The sequence below is a fragment of the Triticum dicoccoides genome, chromosome 4A, assembly GCF_002162155.2.
Source record: "Triticum dicoccoides isolate Atlit2015 ecotype Zavitan chromosome 4A, WEW_v2.0, whole genome shotgun sequence".
Classification (NCBI taxonomy): domain Eukaryota; kingdom Viridiplantae; phylum Streptophyta; class Magnoliopsida; order Poales; family Poaceae; genus Triticum; species Triticum dicoccoides.
In genome coordinates, this window is record NC_041386.1 from 616,482,106 (window position 1) to 616,501,878 (window position 19,773).

The 19,773-nt window shown below is 44.5% G+C and overlaps 1 protein-coding gene across 1 annotated transcript; it reads right to left on the reverse strand.

Moving 5' to 3' along the window:
- Positions 1-10,596: 10,596 nt before the first annotated feature.
- On the reverse strand, positions 10,597-12,712 carry LOC119287378 (nascent polypeptide-associated complex subunit beta-like). The gene is made up of 6 exons (XM_037566916.1): positions 12,589-12,712; positions 12,407-12,474; positions 12,160-12,308; positions 11,996-12,052; positions 11,572-11,610; positions 10,597-11,037 (listed from the first exon to the last, which is right to left on the reverse strand). Exons 2-6 carry the CDS (start codon positions 12,472-12,474, stop codon positions 10,877-10,879), a joined length of 474 nt encoding a protein of 157 aa, XP_037422813.1. The 5' UTR covers positions 12,589-12,712; the 3' UTR covers positions 10,597-10,876.
- Positions 12,713-19,773: the final 7,061 nt, after the last annotated feature.

The following is a 19,773-nucleotide window of genomic DNA, read 5'->3' on the forward strand; positions in this document are numbered from 1 at the left end:
ATGAAAAGAAGAATCAATACTACATTACCTAAGAAAGAACATACTCCATGGCTCTGGAAAATTCACGAGGAGGGGCTCAATTACTCGGCAATGAACAAGAAAGGGAATAAGCTCAATGTGAAATGTCGTCGACGCAGCTGAGAAACATTATCGATCAAGTGATATGTTACCACCACATGCATGGTTCCGGTGATATTCGCGCAGTGGGGGAGAGGAGAGGGAGACGCCGTCGTCGGGAGAAAAATAAGAAAACAAAAACAAAAGGGAGAAAATAGTACAAAAGAAAAAGGAAAGTAAACAGAAAAGAAAAGTAAAATAATAAAAGAAAAGAAAACTAAAAACTAGAAAAGGAAAATAATAAAAAGAAAAGAATAAAAATTGGAACAGTTAGCAGTAGCGCTAGATTGTAAACCAGCGCTATAGCTAGCTATAGCGCTGGGTTCTAAAAAAGCGCTACTACTATGTGCCATTAGCAGTAGCGCTGCTTTATAACCCAGCGCTATAGCTAAGTTAGCTATAGCGCCGCTGGTTCACAATCCAGCGCTACTACTATTTTGAGTTAACCCGCGAGGGCTCAAATTTTGCCAAGTCCGCCAAGTCCCAATTCCCCTACTCTCCCCACCCTCTTCCCCCACTCTATCGCCGCCTCCCTGCCCGCCCTCACGCCGTCCGTCGCCCCTGGCCGCTGTCGACCTCGTCGTCGGCCGTCTCCCGAGCCCGCCCTCGACCTCACCGGCGTCTCCCCTGCCCGCCCTCGACCACAACGCCACCCCCGCCTCTCCCCTGCCCATGCGCCCTCGACCTCGCCGTGACTACCGTCCGCCGCCCTCCACCGCCGCCGCCCGAGCCTGAGCTCCCTCGCCGTAAGCCTCTCCTCTCCCTGCCCTCCTCTCCCTCTCCTCTCCCCTGCCCTCCTCTCTCTGTGTTTAGGGCTTTTAGGGCAAGTTAGCAAATTTAGCAAAAACAATTAGCAAAGTTAGAAAAGTTATCTACTTTTCTTAGCAAATTAGGGCAGTAGCTGATTAGCGAATAGGTATAAAAACAGTAGCAATAGCAAAGTTTAGAAAAACAGTAGCAAAAAATTAGGTATAAAAACAGTAGCAAATAAAAAAATAGTAGAAAATTAAAAAAAAATAGTAGCAAAGTTAGCAAAATTTTGAGCAAGTTAGCAAAAACAGTAGAGAGAGAGAGAGAGATAGCAAGTTTGTAGCTATTTTTGTCATTTTTGTGCATTTAAGTACAAGCATGCTTTTGCTTGAATGATATATGTCATTGATGTTATATGTTGGTTTTGCAATGTTGGTTGAATGTCGAAAATTATCCGAGTGGCCTATGTTTTGCCGGAATGTTGATTCATTTCCGTTGCGACAAATTTTAGGCGCTCCATATGTCCACTTTTTAGCAAAGGTCATGCCGAAAATTTCTGTGATTTTCGGCATGACTTGTGCTAGAAACTAGGACATATGGAGTACCCGGGATTTGCCAGAAGGGGAATGAATCAACATTTCGACCAAATATAGGCCCCCTTTTTTCTCTTCATTATATCTTTTATTTACAATAGTTGAATAGGAAGCATGTCTACCGATGCCGAAGTTGCGGGTGCTTCTGCACGCCTCGAAGACCCCATCGAGGCAGCAAATCACTATTTCGATTACCTGGGTGAACACCAGATGGGGTTGCATGGTGGCGGCAGTGGCACCGACGCCGACACCGGCACTGGCACCGGGACCGACACCACCCCCGAGACCGGCAACGATGTTATCGTAGCCGGTAAAGCAACGAAGAAGAAGAGGACACGAAGACGAAACGAGCTTGGCATCGGACAAATTGTGGCCACGGAAATGCACCCCAAGAAGTTAGAGCCAACGGCGCCGGAGGAAGCGCGCTCGTGGGCAATCAACTTGGATGCATCCTCAGGGAAACAGCCAACATCAACGATGAGAGGTTGAGGCAGATACCACATATGGAGAACATGCTCCTAAAGAAGTTGCACAATAGGTTCTTGTTCCTCCTCCACCCACCAAGAAGCAAAGGAGGAGACCGGACAAGAAATGCCCTAAAGGCACCAGAGCTGCTTCAAGCAGCCAGCCGCCTCTGAAGCCTCGGGTGGTAGACAGAATACCTGTCCAAGGTGCGAAGCGCTTCCATGTCACCAGCGAGCCGATTCTACCTGCCGAAGTGCTACAGCACCTACTGAACAATGATCTAAGGAGACTGCATGAAGAAGTGCTGGCCAGAGAGAAAAGCCTTCTGGTCGCAGAAAAACCAGGATACCTGCTTTACGCGGCTCAGGTGTCGGGTGGGAAGTTGTACGTCGAGAGATGGCCCGCGAATAAGTACATCCTGCGATTTGACTACATCTATGACATGTTCCACATGACCAAGCTGGATTTCCAGTTCATCCGCATGTATGCGCTGTATCTGAACTACTTCATCAGGGTCGAGAACATCAAATATATCTGCGTCGCGGACCCATTCTATATGCACGAGAGTTTCTTGGCAGTTTGCAAAGAGCACCGCGACTATGCGAGCAAGTACCTCGGCGAATTCATGATCGCTAATAAGGACAAGGAAGTGATTCTCTTGCCTCATTCGCACATATCCTTTCGTAAGTGTTAATCATTCCTTTGTAAGCATGGAGGCTAATTTGAGGTGTACTTAATTTGCGCAGCGGGGGGGGGGGCATCCTCATTGTTCTATCCCAGAATACTCCCATGCGATGTACTTGAACTCATCGAAGAACCTCAGGAAAAAGGATTACAAGGACATAAAGAGTGTTCTCGATAGTGCCATGTTAACCTTCAGCCTGTCTGGTGGATATATCAAGGTGAAAAAGTACAGGAATCGCGGGCTGGCTTTCGGTCATAAGACCGACTTCTACTGCATCCAGCAACCACGCACTAGTATGGCTGATGGATTCTACCTCATGCATCACCTGCTTGAGTACAGAAGGGATAATCAATGTCTTCGCATGTCACCTACTACCAACGATGCCGAGATTGTCAGCTGGGCCACAAGCATAGGAAGGACACCGGATCATCAAATCAGAGCTGAGTTTTATCACGTACAGTGTGAATTTGCCCAAGTGATCATGAAGCGGGTCCTCGAACCAACAGGGATGTTCTACCATGGGCCAATCACGCGGGAAGATGTCCGAGCACTGCTACTCGCTCAGCGTCTGGACCTGAAGCCTTTCAAGAAGCTCGGGTGCTTACTCCCTGACTATGAAGATTGGACCGCCGACATGAAGGACTGATTGTTGATGAGAATGTGTCACTACTGTCTTTCTATGGCAAAACTTTGAATTTATGCATGGCGAAACTATGTGATGTAACTAAACCGTGGTCCTGATCTAGCGTAGATCGCTCTAGTTAATTAGTTTGGGTATGAGGAACTTTGTCGTTTATGTTTACTATTGGTTGCTTGTATTTTGCTAATTATGCCTCCTTGTTTTCTTAAGTACATTATGTTGCATACTATCGTTCAATTCATTAACTCACGATGCAGGTACATAGATCAGAGATGGCGAAGGACTACTATGCCGTGTACGTTGGGAGTGTTCCAGGAGTCTACGACCACTGGCCAGCCGCTCAGGCCCAGGTGCACAGGTACCCGGGTGCTAGCCACAGAGGGTTCGCGGGAGTTTTGTTTTCCTCCGGACGAGGGTGTGAGAGAAACCTCGACGGAAAGCGGGTGTGTGGGCCATCGGATTACGAACCGACGGCTCGGCAGCTGCCAGTTGGGCTTCCCGTGTTTATTCGTGCTCTATAAGAAACCCGGTGACACGACATGCCTCTTTTAGACGATGGTCGGTATCTCCGAGACGCCGACATACCATAACGGGGAACGTAACGGAGACACGGTTCGCAAGCGTTTCTTCCTCCTCCTGGCAAGGAGGCGCGGGGAATGTGACGGAGATATGGTTCGCAAGCATTTCTTTCTCCTTCCGGGAGGAATCACGGGATCTCGACGGTAAGTGGATGGGCCATCGGATTGCGATCCGACGGCTCATGGGGCTTCCCCTCATGCTCTGTTTTCAGAAACCAGTAGCGGTTCAAATCTTTTGGCGTGCACACACAGAGAGCACGTGACCCATCGGGCGCTCCCAAAACAGGGGAAAAGAGGCCTCAAAACGGCACAACGTAACACAATCCGACACCGCCTCCAACTCTTGGCGGCCGCCACCATATCCAATCCCCAAACCCCCCGCCGTCGCGCCCAATCGATCCGCCGCCCCTAAACCCTAGACCAGAAGCGGAATCGATCGACCGACCCACCGAGCAATGCCGCCGCAGTTCCCCGCCGGCAGCGCCAGGCCCTCCTCCGCCTCCGCCGCGCCCGCTGGCGGCGTAAAGAGGCCGTCTTTGCCCCCCACCACCTCCCTCTCTCCGCCGCCGACCAAGAAGATCGCCCGTCCGGTGTCCGCGCCCTGCCTCCCCGCGCTCTCCAAGAAGGTGCCCCCTCGCCCGACGCCTTCGACCGCGGCCAGGCCGAGGCCGCCGCAGCCCCCGGCGTCGTCGTCGGCGTCGGCGTCGGCGGCGAGGGCCGCCGGGCCGCCCAAGAAGACGGCGCAGCGCCCGGCCGCGGAGGCGGAGGCGGAGGCGGCCCCGGGCCGCGCGGCCGAGAGCGTGCACCCGGCGCGGCGGCTGGCGTGCGGGACGGCCGTGTACGTGCGCACGCGCTACTACGTGGTGATCGCCGACGGGACCGGCAGGTGCTGCCTCCTCATCTGGCTGCCCGCCAGGGTCGTCTCCTCCTCCGACGCCTACCACTGCAGCGTCAAGTACGCCGCCGACCTCCACGCCATGTTCGCCGGCAAGATCGTCCGCGTCCCCGTCACCGACGTCCGCGTCGCGCCCAACCACCGTCCCTCCACAGCCGCCCAGAGCCAGAGGCCCCAACAACAGGCGCCCTGAGCCGAGTCGACACCGGCCAAGTCCAAGAATCGCCCCCAAGAGCAAGCTTCGCGTGCCCCTGGCGAAGCCAAGAAACGCCGTGCTTGCTGACGGGCTGCTAATCAATCCCATGGGCCGATCGATCAAGATAGCAGAGGCCTGATAATGCCAAGATTTTTGTTTCTTTTTCAGTTCTTTTGCTCGTCTTGACTCGAGATTTTGCAGCGCCCAAATCGGCAGTGAGAACTACCGTACAGATGTCTGAGTTAAATCTTAGTTTATCAGCACATTGGTTTCAGTTTCGATTCCTATCTATGTTGATCATTCCAGTTTTGATCTCGGTGAGGTGAATGATCCTGCTTATACAATCTTGTCGGTTCAAAGCTAATCTTGCTATCCCGCTTGAGGAATTTGCTCTTTTCGTTATGATGGGGGGCAACAATTGCCTCTGTTTCCTGAATCTTCTCTATTGAAAGCTATTCTTGGCATCTGCTTAGTTGATCAGCACATTGGTTTCAGTTTCGATTCCTCTGTTGATCAGTCCAGTTTAGATCTGTTCCTGCTTGAAGAGTTTGTTCTTCTTTTGGTCATGGGGCGTAATCGTCTCTGCTTTTCGAATTTTCATCACTCTTTCCTTAATGTTTCAGTTCATTTTGCCAAAAAAGGAGCTCCTGTTATCTTGACTGGCGCAAATACTGGCCAAGTTTTGAATGGCATGATCATGTTACCGGATGGTTCAATACAATTCAAACACATTTGTCACAAGGATTCATGTGAAATCATGCTGAATAGTAGGAGCATCTTGATTGTAAGCGTTGCACTTAACTGCAAACATGAAAAATGACACATCATTCAGAATCAGATAAAAATCTGGGAGCGCGCACACTCGGTTCAGTTTAGATTCTTTTTTCAGCCCAGTGGTTTCAGGCTTTCAGTTTTGATCTCCGGTGATCCTGCTTATACAATCTTCTCGATTAAAAGCTATTCTTGCTATCTTGCTAAGAATGTCATTTTGGTTATGGGGTGCAATTGTCTCTGTTTTTTGAATGGGAAAATTTTGTTTTTGCCACTCTAGATAGATTTTGCCAATTTTCCTTATGCAAATTTTGACATTTCACTTTTGCCACTCTTAGTTTTTGACAATTATCTGAATTGCCGTTCCGGTGGCAAAAGCAAAAATTTTGGAGTGGCGATTGTGATACATTTCAAAAGCTAAGAGTGGCAAAAATGAAATAAAATTATACTGCTTTTGCCACGGAATGGCAATTGTGATAACTCTCAAAAGCTAAGAGTGGCAACAGTGAAATGTCAAAATCTAGAGTGGCATAAGGAAAATTGGCAAAATCTAGAGTGGCAAAAACAAAATTTTCCCTTTTTGAATTGCATGATGGCATCGACCGAGTATTTACTCGGTCGATCGTGTATAGTTATTCGATCCCTTTCGCGTAAAACGAACTATAGTTTGGTCCTGCCGCTGAAAAGGAGCTTCATTGATTTTATTCCAGTAGCCTACTCTCCTATCTTGGATTCCCTCTTATATCTTCCACCACTTGAATCACGCGAATACTCCCCATGTTTTGAATTACATGTGCATCGGATGCTTTTTGTTTGACACCGAATCATGTGAAGTACATCATGAGAACATGATGCTGTAAGCGTTGCACTGCAATGCAAAACTTGGGAGAAACGGGGCCTGTCATAGGAAGCCAAAATGACAGGTCAAATAATTTTCACAATTGGTGCAGCGGAATCTAAAAATCATTGAAAATTCGAAATGTGCTCGGAATTAAAAAAAACTACATCATAAAATATAAGTTGTTAAAAATATTAATCATGTGTTTGAAAAATGTATATCTATATCAATATAAAAAGACCCAAATGGGCAGATCCAAACCATCTCGACCGTTAAATCATGTTATCTAGCGGTTTAAATCGCTGTAATGTTGAGCACCAAACACATTTAACGCTCTAAGTACCCATCATTACCATTGATTATAAATACGTTTTGACTGAACGCTATTCCTTGAAATCTGCCATGTAATTAATATCTTACCATTCCCGTGAAAAAGTAATTGATATCTTACAAAATACCAACGTGTAACAGATATATCTTACCTAATATAACGTGCAACTAATGTCCTACCTAATATAAATATGCATTGCACGTACATTATTACTAGTAAAACTAAAAAAGAAACAAAGGAAAACTAAAAAGTAGAAAAAGAAAGCAAGAAGGAAAGAAAAGTAAAAAAATCGGTAAATATTGTGAAAGAAATGAACAAAACGAGGAAAAAACATAAAACTGATGAAGGAAAAAAGAAAAATTATTAAAAAAATGAAAGAGATAAAGATGGGTGAAACCAGTACGTTTTTTTTTTTTTTTGAGTCTGGGTGAAACCAGTACGTAGAACAAGTGACTCAGCAGTCGCGCTAACGGGCCGGCCCTTATGCGCGGACCATTCAGGCGAGACGAATGATATCCTCGCTGAAAGCGAGATATAGTACTCGCGTCGCCGCATGCCCGCATCGCCATCGGAAGCAACCACCGCATGATCCGGCGTGGTTGCCGTTCTCTGCAGTAAGCCAACTGTTGCATGCACAGTTCCGCCCATCGTCTCTTTGTGATCAGTGATAACAGATTATTATTTTCATTTCTTAATTTGTACTCCCTCTAAACAAATGTAAGAGTGTTTAGATAACTAAAGTAATGATCTAAACGCTCTTATATTTCTTTACAGAGGGAGTATCTGATTTGGAGAACAATAGGTAAATAATTGCTTGGTTAATTTTTTTTAGCTAGGCTAATTTATTCGTGCAAGTAACCCCGCAAAAAATATATATTCGTGCAAGTAAAGGAAGACGTCATCATTTCTCTTTCAAAATGGGGTGATCATAGGGTTATATTATAATTCTCCCTGTTCTTTCCATGTAGCTAAATTATTGGAGATATTGCTGCTGCAAAGAAGAATAATTTCATAGTTTTGCTATCAAATTTTTATGTCTTACATCTTTGTGCAAAAATAAAAAAAAAATTACTCCACATACCCATATCGAAAATCCTGACCCCTCCCCCTCCGCCCAATTATATGCATGCGGCTGACCAATTTGGAATGTTGCACAAATCTTTGCTATCCGCATACAAGTCCGCAAACATATGAGAGATACAATTTGTCACTTGCCCTCTTTAAGGCTCAACGCATCGTCATCCAGACATATGTCCGCGGACCTATGGGAGCTGAAATTTGACATTTGTGCTTGAAGATTACTAATGACACCCATTTTACCGTCAATGTCCATTGATGCCATAGCACAAAAACGGTTGTTCCTATCGGCTCCGGCGTCGCTCATGATTGGGAGGCTTGAGAGGCGACCATGTAAGTCTGTTTAGTGCTCGATTTCAGGAGTGAAACTTCAAAACAACAAAATAAGGCCACAAAGCACGGGTGTATAAAATACAAGTCCTCCTAAAATAGAAAACTAGGAATTCTAGATACCCTTGAGGCAAAGCGAAACCAATGGCAATCACAAAGTTTAATGTCTTCGTGCAGGTTTAACCTTGTCGATAACAACCAGAAAGTCTTCGGGCAGGCGGCCCTAAGGAGCAGCGCCCTGGAGCCGTAGTTGTTGCCATTGAACCCTCGAATAGGAATTACAATTGGATTATTTGGTCTAATGGTTATAGTCATGATCATTCTAATATGGGGACAAACGATAGTCCAAAAGACAAGATTGAACAAAGTTAAGGAGTACTCCCTCCGCTCCTTTTTACTCTGTACATTGGATTTGCCGAAAGTCAAACTTTGCTAAGTTTGATCAAATTTATATTAGAAATTATTAGCATCTATAATATCTAATAAATATAATATGAAAATATATTCCAAGATGAATCTAATGATATTTGTGTTGTTATGTGAGTGTCTATAATTTTTTATATAAACTTGGTCAAAGTTGGATTAGATTGACTTCGGACAAACCTAATATGCAGAGTAAAAAGGACCGGAGGGAGAATTTTCCTCAGCACGGAGGTGCTTTTGTTTTATAGGATGAAGCTAGAGAAAGGTCTTTCTTTCAGTGTATTTTCAGAAGTTGAACTCATACATGCAACCGACAACTTTGACAATAGCAGAATACTTGGAAAAGGGGGGCATGGGACGGTCTATAAAGGGATAACAAATAGTAACATGCATGTTGCAATTAAAAGATGTGGATTAGTTGACGAGAGGCAAAAGGAATTTGGGCAAGAGATGCTCATTTTGTCCCAATTCAATCACAAGAATATCGTTAAGCTTTTGGGTTGCTGCCTTGAGGTGGAAGTTCCAAGTCTAGTATATGATATGAGTTTGTTCAAAGTGGTATCCTATTTGAGCTTATTCATGTCAAGAACCAAGCGCTGCAAATCTCCTTCAGGGCCCTCTTAAGAATTGCTCATGAAGCAAACGAAAAGACTCAGCTTCCTGCATTCCTATGCATCTCCCCCAATAATTCATGGCGATGTGAACACTTCCAACATCTTTCTTGATGATAACTACATGGCCAAAGTGTCGGACTTTGGAGCCTCCATACTAGCCCCATCTGACAAAGAGCAGTTTGTCACTATGGTTCAGGGTAATTGTGGATATCTTGATCCTGAATACATGCAAGTTAATCGACAAAAGGATTATTGTCGGTGACTTTCCTATCCGCTACAAAAGAGAACAATCTATATGCAATGCTGGCGAGCCACGTGAAAGGCCAAGAAAGAAAGCATGGCATTGTTGAGAGGAATTGCGGACCTAGCTAAGAAATGCCTAGATATGTGTGATGGCCTTCCATGAAAGAGGACGCCAATGAGCTCAATAGATTGAGGAAGCTTTCAATACATCCTTGGGCTCAGTTGGACGTGGAGACGGATGCAGAGAGCCAGTGGTCATGAAATAGAGTCCAGTGGGTATGCTATTGGTGAAAGTGACAACCAACATATAAGCCCAAGAGGTAACATATACAGAGAGGTTATTTCATCAGCACATGCATGTTGGCAAGATGAAAACAGCGTGTGCCGTCAGCTGTAATGGCAAGATGAAAACAGATCCTGAAGCTCAGTGTTAACAGTAGTGACAGAAGTACAATCAATCCGAGGGATGAGGTCCTAAGTTGTACAGTACAATCCCCAGGGTAGGGCATACGGTAGACATTACCAGAATGAGCAACGACCTAGATTTTCAGACTAGATTTCGAGAAGAATTCGAGATCATGCTCACTTGCTCGCTTGGTAACTAAGGGATTGAGGGGCCAGGAAGAAATATATAGGGACCGTGGCCAAGAGAGCGCAAGATAGAATGATCAGTCAAAATCTGACTCTCCCCTATTCGAGGCAAACTTCTATGTGCAACAAGCAACCAGAATGCGCCTACATTGATCAGATCAGAATGTAGGTTTCAGTAGAACAAATACAGACATGGTAATGCAACTTTTCATCAATAACAAAAGACTTCGAAATGCTGCTACATGCATCCAAATTTCAGGCTTTGTTGAGCTAGGCCAAGTTTCAGTATTGTTAGATTGCGAGTGAACCAACCAGCAGGGTGTCATCATCAAAAGCAGATAAGAGGAATCCATTGGCATCATGACAATCAGATCTTATACAGTAGGAACATCTTTGATATCAAGCTAAGGAGAATCTGAAAGCAATCTGAGCACGCCTAATGTCAAGGAGACCACACACTAGAGCAAAACTCACCAAAGGCTGGAGCTCAGGTATATTGTGAACCAATCAACTAAAAAGCGGTATGCAATCATCATCAAAAAGCAGCTAAAAAGGAATCCACTGGCAACTCAGCATTCATAACTCGGATAAAAACTCGGGAGAAACTAAAAGTTTCCAACTGCAGCAAATACAGAAGGCCTAGGAGAGGGAGCAAAACAGGGCCGTCATAGAAAACCATGACCACATAGCAATTCAGGTCAAGTAACGCTTCGCTATTGGTGGGGCGGAGTCTATGAGATCAGGCTTTTGTCTCCTGGGCTACCTCCTCAAAGGTCTCACCGGGAACGAGCTCCGGAACGTCGTCGTCGTTCTCCTCCTTGGGCTGGATGGCGCCTGCAGCAGCCACCTGCTTCTGCATCTCCTCAGCAATCCTCTTCAGGTGCTCCATGTTGTCAGGGCCTGGAACAAAGAGGCAGAATTTATAACCATACTGGTGCTTTCATAAACTAGTGCATAGTCTTATGCTACCTAGTATATAGCCTTATGAAACGTAACAGGAACTGAACAAGCATCCATGTGTCAAAGCTAGAGAATGACTATTAATCACCCAATGACCAGCATAAAAAAACTAGCAGCCGACTTGCGTTAAGTGACACGAGTACAGGAAGGAAAAGTATGGTGTAAGAATGCAGCAACATAAAAGGCAACAGGTAATGTGAGTCTCTCAACAAGTAATAAAACAGAGGTCATAAATGTTAAGCCCAATTGCCAGTACAGAATTATAAATCAACTTTCAGATTATTAAGCTAAGCTATTTATTGGATGGTCTCACTATGTCACACAGAGTAGCATACCCACTCTGACATATAATAAATTGGAAGTCAAATACTTGAAGCCAAAGCACCAGCAGACTTTCTATAAATCAACTTAAAAGATTATTAAACTAAACTAGTAATTGGATGGTGTAACTAGGTCAGAAGGAGTGTCGCATACCCAATTGGTTGATGATCGAAGGAAGAACATCTTGTAGCTCTGTCAAGTCAAAACCATGAATATAATAATAAGTAAACACAATAGAATGAATACAAAACAAAAGTGCCAGAGAAACAGTAATTCAAAGGCAGCAACATATTATTAGGGTGAACACATGTTTTAACAGCAGGCATGTCATGAATGGGCAAACTAAAGTGCATGGCTTCATGGTTACAAGACTAATCGGGTGCATGGAGAGATGTTATAAAAATGTTCAGATTGACTAGGACAATTAAGGAATAACAATCAGTGGATCTCGCTTGAATGGATGCAAATGAGGGTTAGCTGTTGCATTAAAGCGATGCATCCATAAATCCAATCTATGAATGTTACAACTTGCATCATCATCATGACCAAATGATAGAGAAGTGGGATGGATCCATACTCTTGGTCTGGGGAGTCCCACTGACCACCCATGTGTTTGCGGCGATGGACGCTTGCACTGCATCGACAGAAGACAAACAAGTCAGTAATCCCCATCTGCACCTCCACACGATAAGCAGAAGCAAGCAGCGAGCATACAACTAGGAGAGCACCGAAAGGGCGCACCTTTGGGGTTGAGGAACTGGATGACGAGGTCGTCCTTGAAGATGTTGACCTCCTCGATGGCGGGGATGGTGTTGACGCCCACCCTCTTGAGCGTGCTCTGCAGCCGCTTGTCGTCCGTGGTCGCCGTCTTGTGCACCGCCTTCTTCTTCCTGCACCAGACCCCAGCCCAACGGAGGCAGATTAGCACTTGAAATCCCAACCTTTTCCACAGATCGGTCGCGCCAGCCAATCGAGGCGGAGGACCTACCGGCGCACGGTGCCCTTGCCGCCGGTGCGGACGGCGCCGGCCATCTTCATGAGCCTCTCCTTGTTCATCTGCGGAACCAACCAGCCACCAAACAAACAATCCGTGAGATCTCCGTCCCTGCGGCGGGGCGCCCGATCTGAACCCGCGATTCGCGGGGAGGGGCGTGGGGGAGGAGGACTGACCTTGCCGGAGGGGGTAGGTCGCGGCGTCGGCGCCGGCGGGCGGTGGGGCTTGGGCGAGCAGCGGGGAGGGAAGGGGGGAGGAGCGGCTGGGGCGGCGGCGCGGGGGAGTCCCGTAGGTTTTGTGGGTGGATTATAGGGTTTTCCTTTTTGCGCACGGGCCCCTGGATATTTCGTGTTTTGCGCGTTGGACCCTGGAGTTAGTGGGCTGGGCTGGCCTTGCTGTATAGGCTCCGGCCCATGTTCAGCGTCGGCGCGGGAGGCCCTCCATTTGTGGCGGATTGGGCCCATTATCCTCTTTTTTTTTAGAAACATCATCCTCTTCTCCATTTAGAAATCCATTCATCTTTTTCTAACAAAGAAAGAAAAGCAAATCCATTCATCACCAGCTAAAAAAGATGTCTAAAAAAATAGAAGAAGAGAGAGATTACCTCAGGGAGAATAATCTCTCAAGAGCAATCTGCGTCTGTACCTGAACGTCTCATCACGCACAATTTCATAACGGCCTATGAGCGCTTCATTATATGAAGCCAAGGAAAACTAAGGGTAACCGTTTATGTGCGCCGAAACTGGATATGATGAAGGCTTGTGACGGATTGGAGTGGACATGTTTGATGTTGAAGCTGGGAGTTAGTCCTCGGTTTACGAAGACTGCTATAAGGTGTGTTTCATCGGTTTATTTTTTGGTACTATTTAATGGTGGTAGTTTGGATGTTTTTAGGCCATCTCTAGGCCTGCTGCAGGGGACATGATTTCTCCATATTTTCTCTCTCTTGCAGTTAAGGGCCTGCCTTGCCTTCTAAAAGCCCAAGGTAATGGAGTTCGTGGTGTTTCAGTGGCTAACACAACTCCTTCTATCAACTACCTTCTCTTTTACCAATGATAGCCTCCTCTTTTTTGAGGCAACAACATGTGTTCAAGATCTCCTGAAAAAATATTGTGATGTTTCTAGGCAAAGAATAACTGTGGACAAAACTCTTTGAAATGATGTTAAAAATATCCTTGCAGTGCAAAATGAGTCCTTATCAGATAAGTACTTGGGATTACTAACGGATGTTGGAAGGTTCAAAGAAGGATGGTTTAAGTATCTCAAGGATAGGATTTGGAAACTAGATTGATGGAGAAGTGTTTGTCTGTTGGAGGGAAAGAAGTGCTCATTAAATCAGTTGCCCAATCCATCCCCACCTTTTTATGGGCGTTCCAAACTTCCTCGGGAACTTTGTGAGCACATTAATGGGCTTCTTTGAAAGTTTTGGTGAGGAAGTAAAAGGGGCGAGATGAGAACTCACTAGTTTCTTGTAGTACTATGTCCAAACCAATGTTTATGGGGGGCCTTGGCTTCCAAGACATCAAGCTATTGAATTCCGCTTTGTTGGCATGCCAAGCATGGAGGCTATTGCAGGATCCTAGTTCCCTCAGTATTTCATTCTTAAAGCAAGGTGTTATACCCACTGTTATCTTCTAGACACTACATTGGGGTTGGCCCCTTCTCAATTTTGGCGTTCGATCCTAGAGGGAAGAGATATCCTTTCAATGGGGCTTATCTAGCAAACGGAAACCTGCTCTTCCACTAGTGTTTGGCTGAATAACTGGTTGCCTAGAGATTACAAGCTCCAGCACATTTTGTGTGTGTTCGGATAATCCACTATCTCGTGTGGCAGAGCTGATAGACCCGATGAAGAGGTCATGGGATAAGAAGGTTTTGCCTGAGCATTTCATTGCAATAGATATTGAAGTGATTCTAGATATACCGCTCAACTCCTGAGTTCAAGAGGATTTTGGGGTGTGGCATTATGATAAGCGAGGTATTTTAGAGGTTCACTCTACGTCTATAATGATCTTTCTAATTAAGACTCAAAGGGATGATTGGCTAGAACACTATCCAGGTCACCCAAAAAAACTTATTAAATCAACGGGGTATTTTGACCTTCGTAGATATTGATTTTCTATAAAATCAAAAACATGGAGAAAAAAACATCTGGCACTGGACACTGATTTAATAGATAGTCTGAAAAAATATAAAATGGTATTCAAAAGTATTCACAAGTGATAAATACAATACTTAGTGAATATTTTTACTTCACTAATTTTTTATCAGACCTAGCCGAACTCCTATATTTAGCGGAGTAAACTTAGTGAAGTATTTTTACTCCACTTAGTTTTTATTAGACCTAGCTGAACTCCTAAATTTAGCGGAGTAAAAATAGAGGAGCAAAACGGCGGAGTAAACTTAGTGAAGTATTTTTACTCCACAAACTTTTGTTAGACCTAGCCGAACTCCTAAATTTAGCGGAGTTAAAAGCAATTTTTCATAAGTTCAACATAGATTCGATTCAAACAAACTTCTAAACCGAAGTTCAACACATAATGTACATAAGTATCGGCGGAAACATATTCTAGTTTAAACCTAAACATGAACTTGAACCTAAAACTAAACATATACATTAAAAACCATTGAAGCACAACCAAAATAAAACCTTTAATCATCGGACTTTGCGAGGGCAAGCCACTCCGTCTGTCGTGGAAATATCACGGCAGATGTCCTAGTGTGAGGGCTTAGTCGTGAGGCCAACACATCTATGTGGTAGCTTGAGAGGGGTTGAGCGGAACCGATAGACGCAACACAAGACGAGGATTTAGACAGCTTCGGGCCCCGGGAAACATCATCCGGTAATAGCACTATATGATGTTTGTGGCTAGATCTCTTTATGATCATGAGGAAGTCGCCGTAAACCGGCTCTCCCAGTTATCCCTAACCCTTAAGATTGTTTCTTCTTACTTGTCCCTCTTTGGGGAGCCCTGCCCCTCCTTATATAAGTTGAAGGGGCGGGTTACATGTAGAGTCCAACTCTGACTTAAGACTTAACTATTATGACTTCTCTTCATGGGCTTCTTAACATCTTGGGCTTCATAACGTCTCGGGCTTCATAACCCCTGGCAACCCAGTTATCACTATCTGCCAGGTTATGATTGGTGCCGGTTTATGATGGTCTGTCGGTTTATGATTGTCTGCTGAGTTATCATTTGACTTAACTCCTATCGGGTTATCATCTGACTTAACACCTGACTTAACTGTCAGCCGGTTTATCAACCTGTCGGTTTACCGTCTGGGTTAACTGCCTGTTTTAACTGTCTGTCTTAACTGTCAGCCGGTTTACTAAGTCCCAGCCGAGTTATAACTCTGGTCGGGGATATACCCCGCAGTATGATCCTTAAGTCCTTGCCATTAGCCCCCAGTTTAAAATACTCTGGCTGTCATTTTATAACTCTGGTCGGATCATACTGCGGGGTATATCCCCGACATTAGCCCCCAGTTTAATTTGGATTTATCCATGTTAAACTGATCCTGATCATCCTTAAGTCCTTGCCATTTCCTCCTTCTAGAAAATCCGGGTCAATAGGCCAGCTTCACAATCAATTTGCTGACATTGGTTTGTCACAGAGAAATATTGTGAAGAATAATTCATTTGACTTAGCTCCCAATTCTTAATAGAAATATTGGTCCTTAAAATACTCATCTGATCTTCAGCCGGTTTTATCATTGCCAAAATTGCCGGTTTATGAATATTGATGGCACCGGATCATAACCGTTTGTTAACATCAGTTTTGAAAATATACCTGTTATATGCCTATCACTTGTGGCCCCCAAATCTTAAGAAGGCAACGTAGTAACATCTTAAGATTTTCTTCAATATGAATGTCACAAGCCTTGAAGAAATCCAAATTGTTCATCTGAGTTACTAGTCAAAATTGAATATTCCACATATGTAGCCCCCAAAGTGTCGGGTTGTCATGCTTGCAGCAACCTGGGACTTGTAATTGCCTTGAATTGTTGATAGAAGCAATTGGTAGCCCCCAAGGGCCGACTCATTACGATGTGATGAGTCGGGTCTTCAATAAGTGAGCAAACAATGACTTTGCATTAGCCCCCAAGTGTCATGGTGCATGCTTGCAGCGACATGAGACTTGTGTATTTGATGTAATCCCAACTTGAATAATGTAGCACCCAAGTGCCGGGTTGTAAGCCTGTAGCGACTCGGGACTATTCCTTCCATTATAGAATAAATCATATCCATTGATAAAATAATAGTCATTGCGCTAAAGCGACTTTGAAAACCTCAGTCATAATATTGGTTATTGATAACCATAATAAAAAATCCAGCCGTGTTGGCTATTAAAGATTTGAATAAGTATAACCTGGTTTGAAAACCGATTCCTGCCATATAAGCCGGTATATCCATGCACATATGATACATGCTATGATGATGTATGATGTAATATATGATGTTGTATATGTATGATCAAGAGGGTTTAAGCTATGGTTCGGATACGACCAGAGCCTCCATGTAGTCATAATTATGGCATTGCGCCAATCAAGAGGTGTAGCTACGGTTCAAATACGACTAAGCCCCCAAGTGATTTCCCTAGTGCCCTTATGCCTATCAAGAGGTGTAACTATGGTTCGAACCCATAGCCCCCAAGTGATTTCCTTGGTGACTTTATGCCTATCAAGAGGTCACTACTAAGGAAATGCCTATACACAGAATCTTATCAGCAGCGCACTTTAAAATAAGGCGCTGCTGCTAATTAGCAGTAGTGAGCTCAAGAATAACTCGCTGCCGAAATAAATATAGCAGTAGCGCGCCAGCTCAAAGACGCGCTACTGCTATAATTCCCACGAGGCCGCCGCGAGGCTAGCTATAGCAGCAACGCGTTATAACGACGGGCGCTACTACTACATAGCATAGTAGCAGCGCATTTTGCCAATAAGTGCTACTGCTAAGTTTACTACAAAAATTTAGTCCCACCTCGCTCCGTGAAGAGAGTTTCTATCACCTTAAATATGTTACTTCTCAAACTTTGACAAGCACTTGGTCTTCATTGAACTCTATGTGTAGAATTTGTGGCTGCAATATGAGTCTTCACTTGTTCCTAAACCGGTGAGGACTCATATTGACAAATTAGATTGTACACAAAAAGATCGTTGATGATCAATGTATTTTTCATACATTGAACTATAAGTCTATTTTTACATGCTGACACATAGCAGTAGCGCTTCTTTGTGAAAGGCGCTACTGTTATGTAGTTTAGCAGTAGCGTCTTTCTCTATGGCGCGCTACTGCTAAGCCATTCCATCTCCCACCCTATCTCCTCTATCTGATCCACTCACAGTCACACACTCACTGGATCCCTCTCAGTCCCCCGCGTTGGTCCTCCCCCGTCGCCCCTCCTCCCTTTGCGCCGCCGTCACCTCCTCCTCCTTGCTGGACTCGGTACCGGCCTCCTCCTCCGTCCTCCCTACATTTTGATTTAGTTGATTTAGTAGGCTAGTTGATTTAGAACATTTTGATTTAGTTGATTTAGTAGGCTAGTTGATTTAGTTGATTTAGAACATTTTGATTTAGTTGATTTAGAACATTTTGATTTAGTAGGCTAGTTCATTTAGTTGATTTAGTATGCACCATTTTCATTTAGTTGATTTAGAACATTTTCATTTAGTTGATTTAGAACATTTTCATTTAGTTGATTTAGTTACTTTTTGGCAAAATGTAGGTGGTACCTTGTCATCTAATATGTTGCTAGATCTTAGGATTATAATTGTCCATCAAATTGCTTCTCGCGGAAGAACCAAAAATATCTCATGCTACTATTTTTCTTTCCTATGAAGTGGATCGTTAATCCTTTGCTCATATTGCTTTAGGAAAAATGGCGCCACCACCACCACCACTATGTCGACTGTGCAAGTCAAGGTGCACCAGCAGCCTTGCAACTGGCAAGCTGTTCGGCATCTACTTCCAACCGGGTTTTTGTCATGCGGCGGTAAGAAATTAGATGAAATGTAATAACTATTTTATTTTTAGTGTTGACATAACTGCATTGTGTCATTTTGCTTATTTTACACAGATCGTCCCATGCAATGTGATATTAAAATTCAACAAGCTGACAGGAGACACTGTGACATTTGAGGCTCCTGGGGGGCCGTACACTATGGAGGTCGAGAAAGGACGCAATATGTCGCAGATTGGAGGAGATGGATGGGCCCGTTTCGTCGCTCGCATGCGTCTTACTGGTGGTGAGTTGATCAGCTTCTCCTTCAGAGCAGAAAGACCCAAGCTGGCTGTCATTTATCTCAACCTGGTGGAAGATGATGAAGATGACGAAGATGATGAAGATAATGAGGACCCACTCGATGAAGATGATGAGGACCCACTTTATGAAGCCATCGTAGCTCAAAGAACAAGGCTGAGCGAGGAGGAGGTGTCCAACCTGTGGGACATAATTCCGCCACGTGCTGACTTTATCAGGGTGCCATTCGTGACCCGCCTGACAAATACCATGGTTGATCAACATGATATGGTATGTTATACTTACAAATGCAAATTATCCGATGAAATACTTAGTGTACAGTCCAATGATATGGTATGTTGTGTGGAATCTAGTTGATGATATGTTTTAGTGTAGAGTTCGATCACATGCTTATTAGTGTAGAATCTAAGGAAACTATTAATAGTGTAGATAATCCATATGTACTTATTTGCGAGGCTATTTATTAATTGAAATGTTTTTCTTATTCAGAAATTGGCAAAGAGCATATCTGTGAGTTATGGTATCGAGCCCGATGAAGAAGGCTCAGCTGGACTACGCCTTACTGCAAGGGGCTCCATCACAACCTGTACTTACCGCGTGGACACGGACGGTCGCACACACTTAAACTCGGTTGGGTGGAAGAAATTCCTCGATGGCAAGAATCTTCGTGTTGGACAGGCCATCCTAATTACTATCAGGAACACCAACCGCCCAGGCTTGAGGATGATGATTGTCTTCGATATCATCTAGAACTACATATGTGTGTGGCTATATCATCTAGAACTACATATGTGTGTGTGGCTATATCATCTAGAACTACATATGATGATCGTCGTCGATATCATCTAGAACTACATATGATGATCGCCGTTGATATGACCTTGTACTGCTTGAGGATGCATGTTGACTATGCATTAAATTGTTATCTAGTACTCCCTTCGTTCCAAATTACTCGTCGTGGTTTGAACTAAAACCACGACGAGTAATTTGGAACGAAGGGAGTACTACCCAGTAATGGTTTATGAATTTGATATCTACTAGCAGTACCTAGTATCTAGTATCTGAAAGGGAAACTGAAAGGGAAAGGGGTACGGGGGGAAA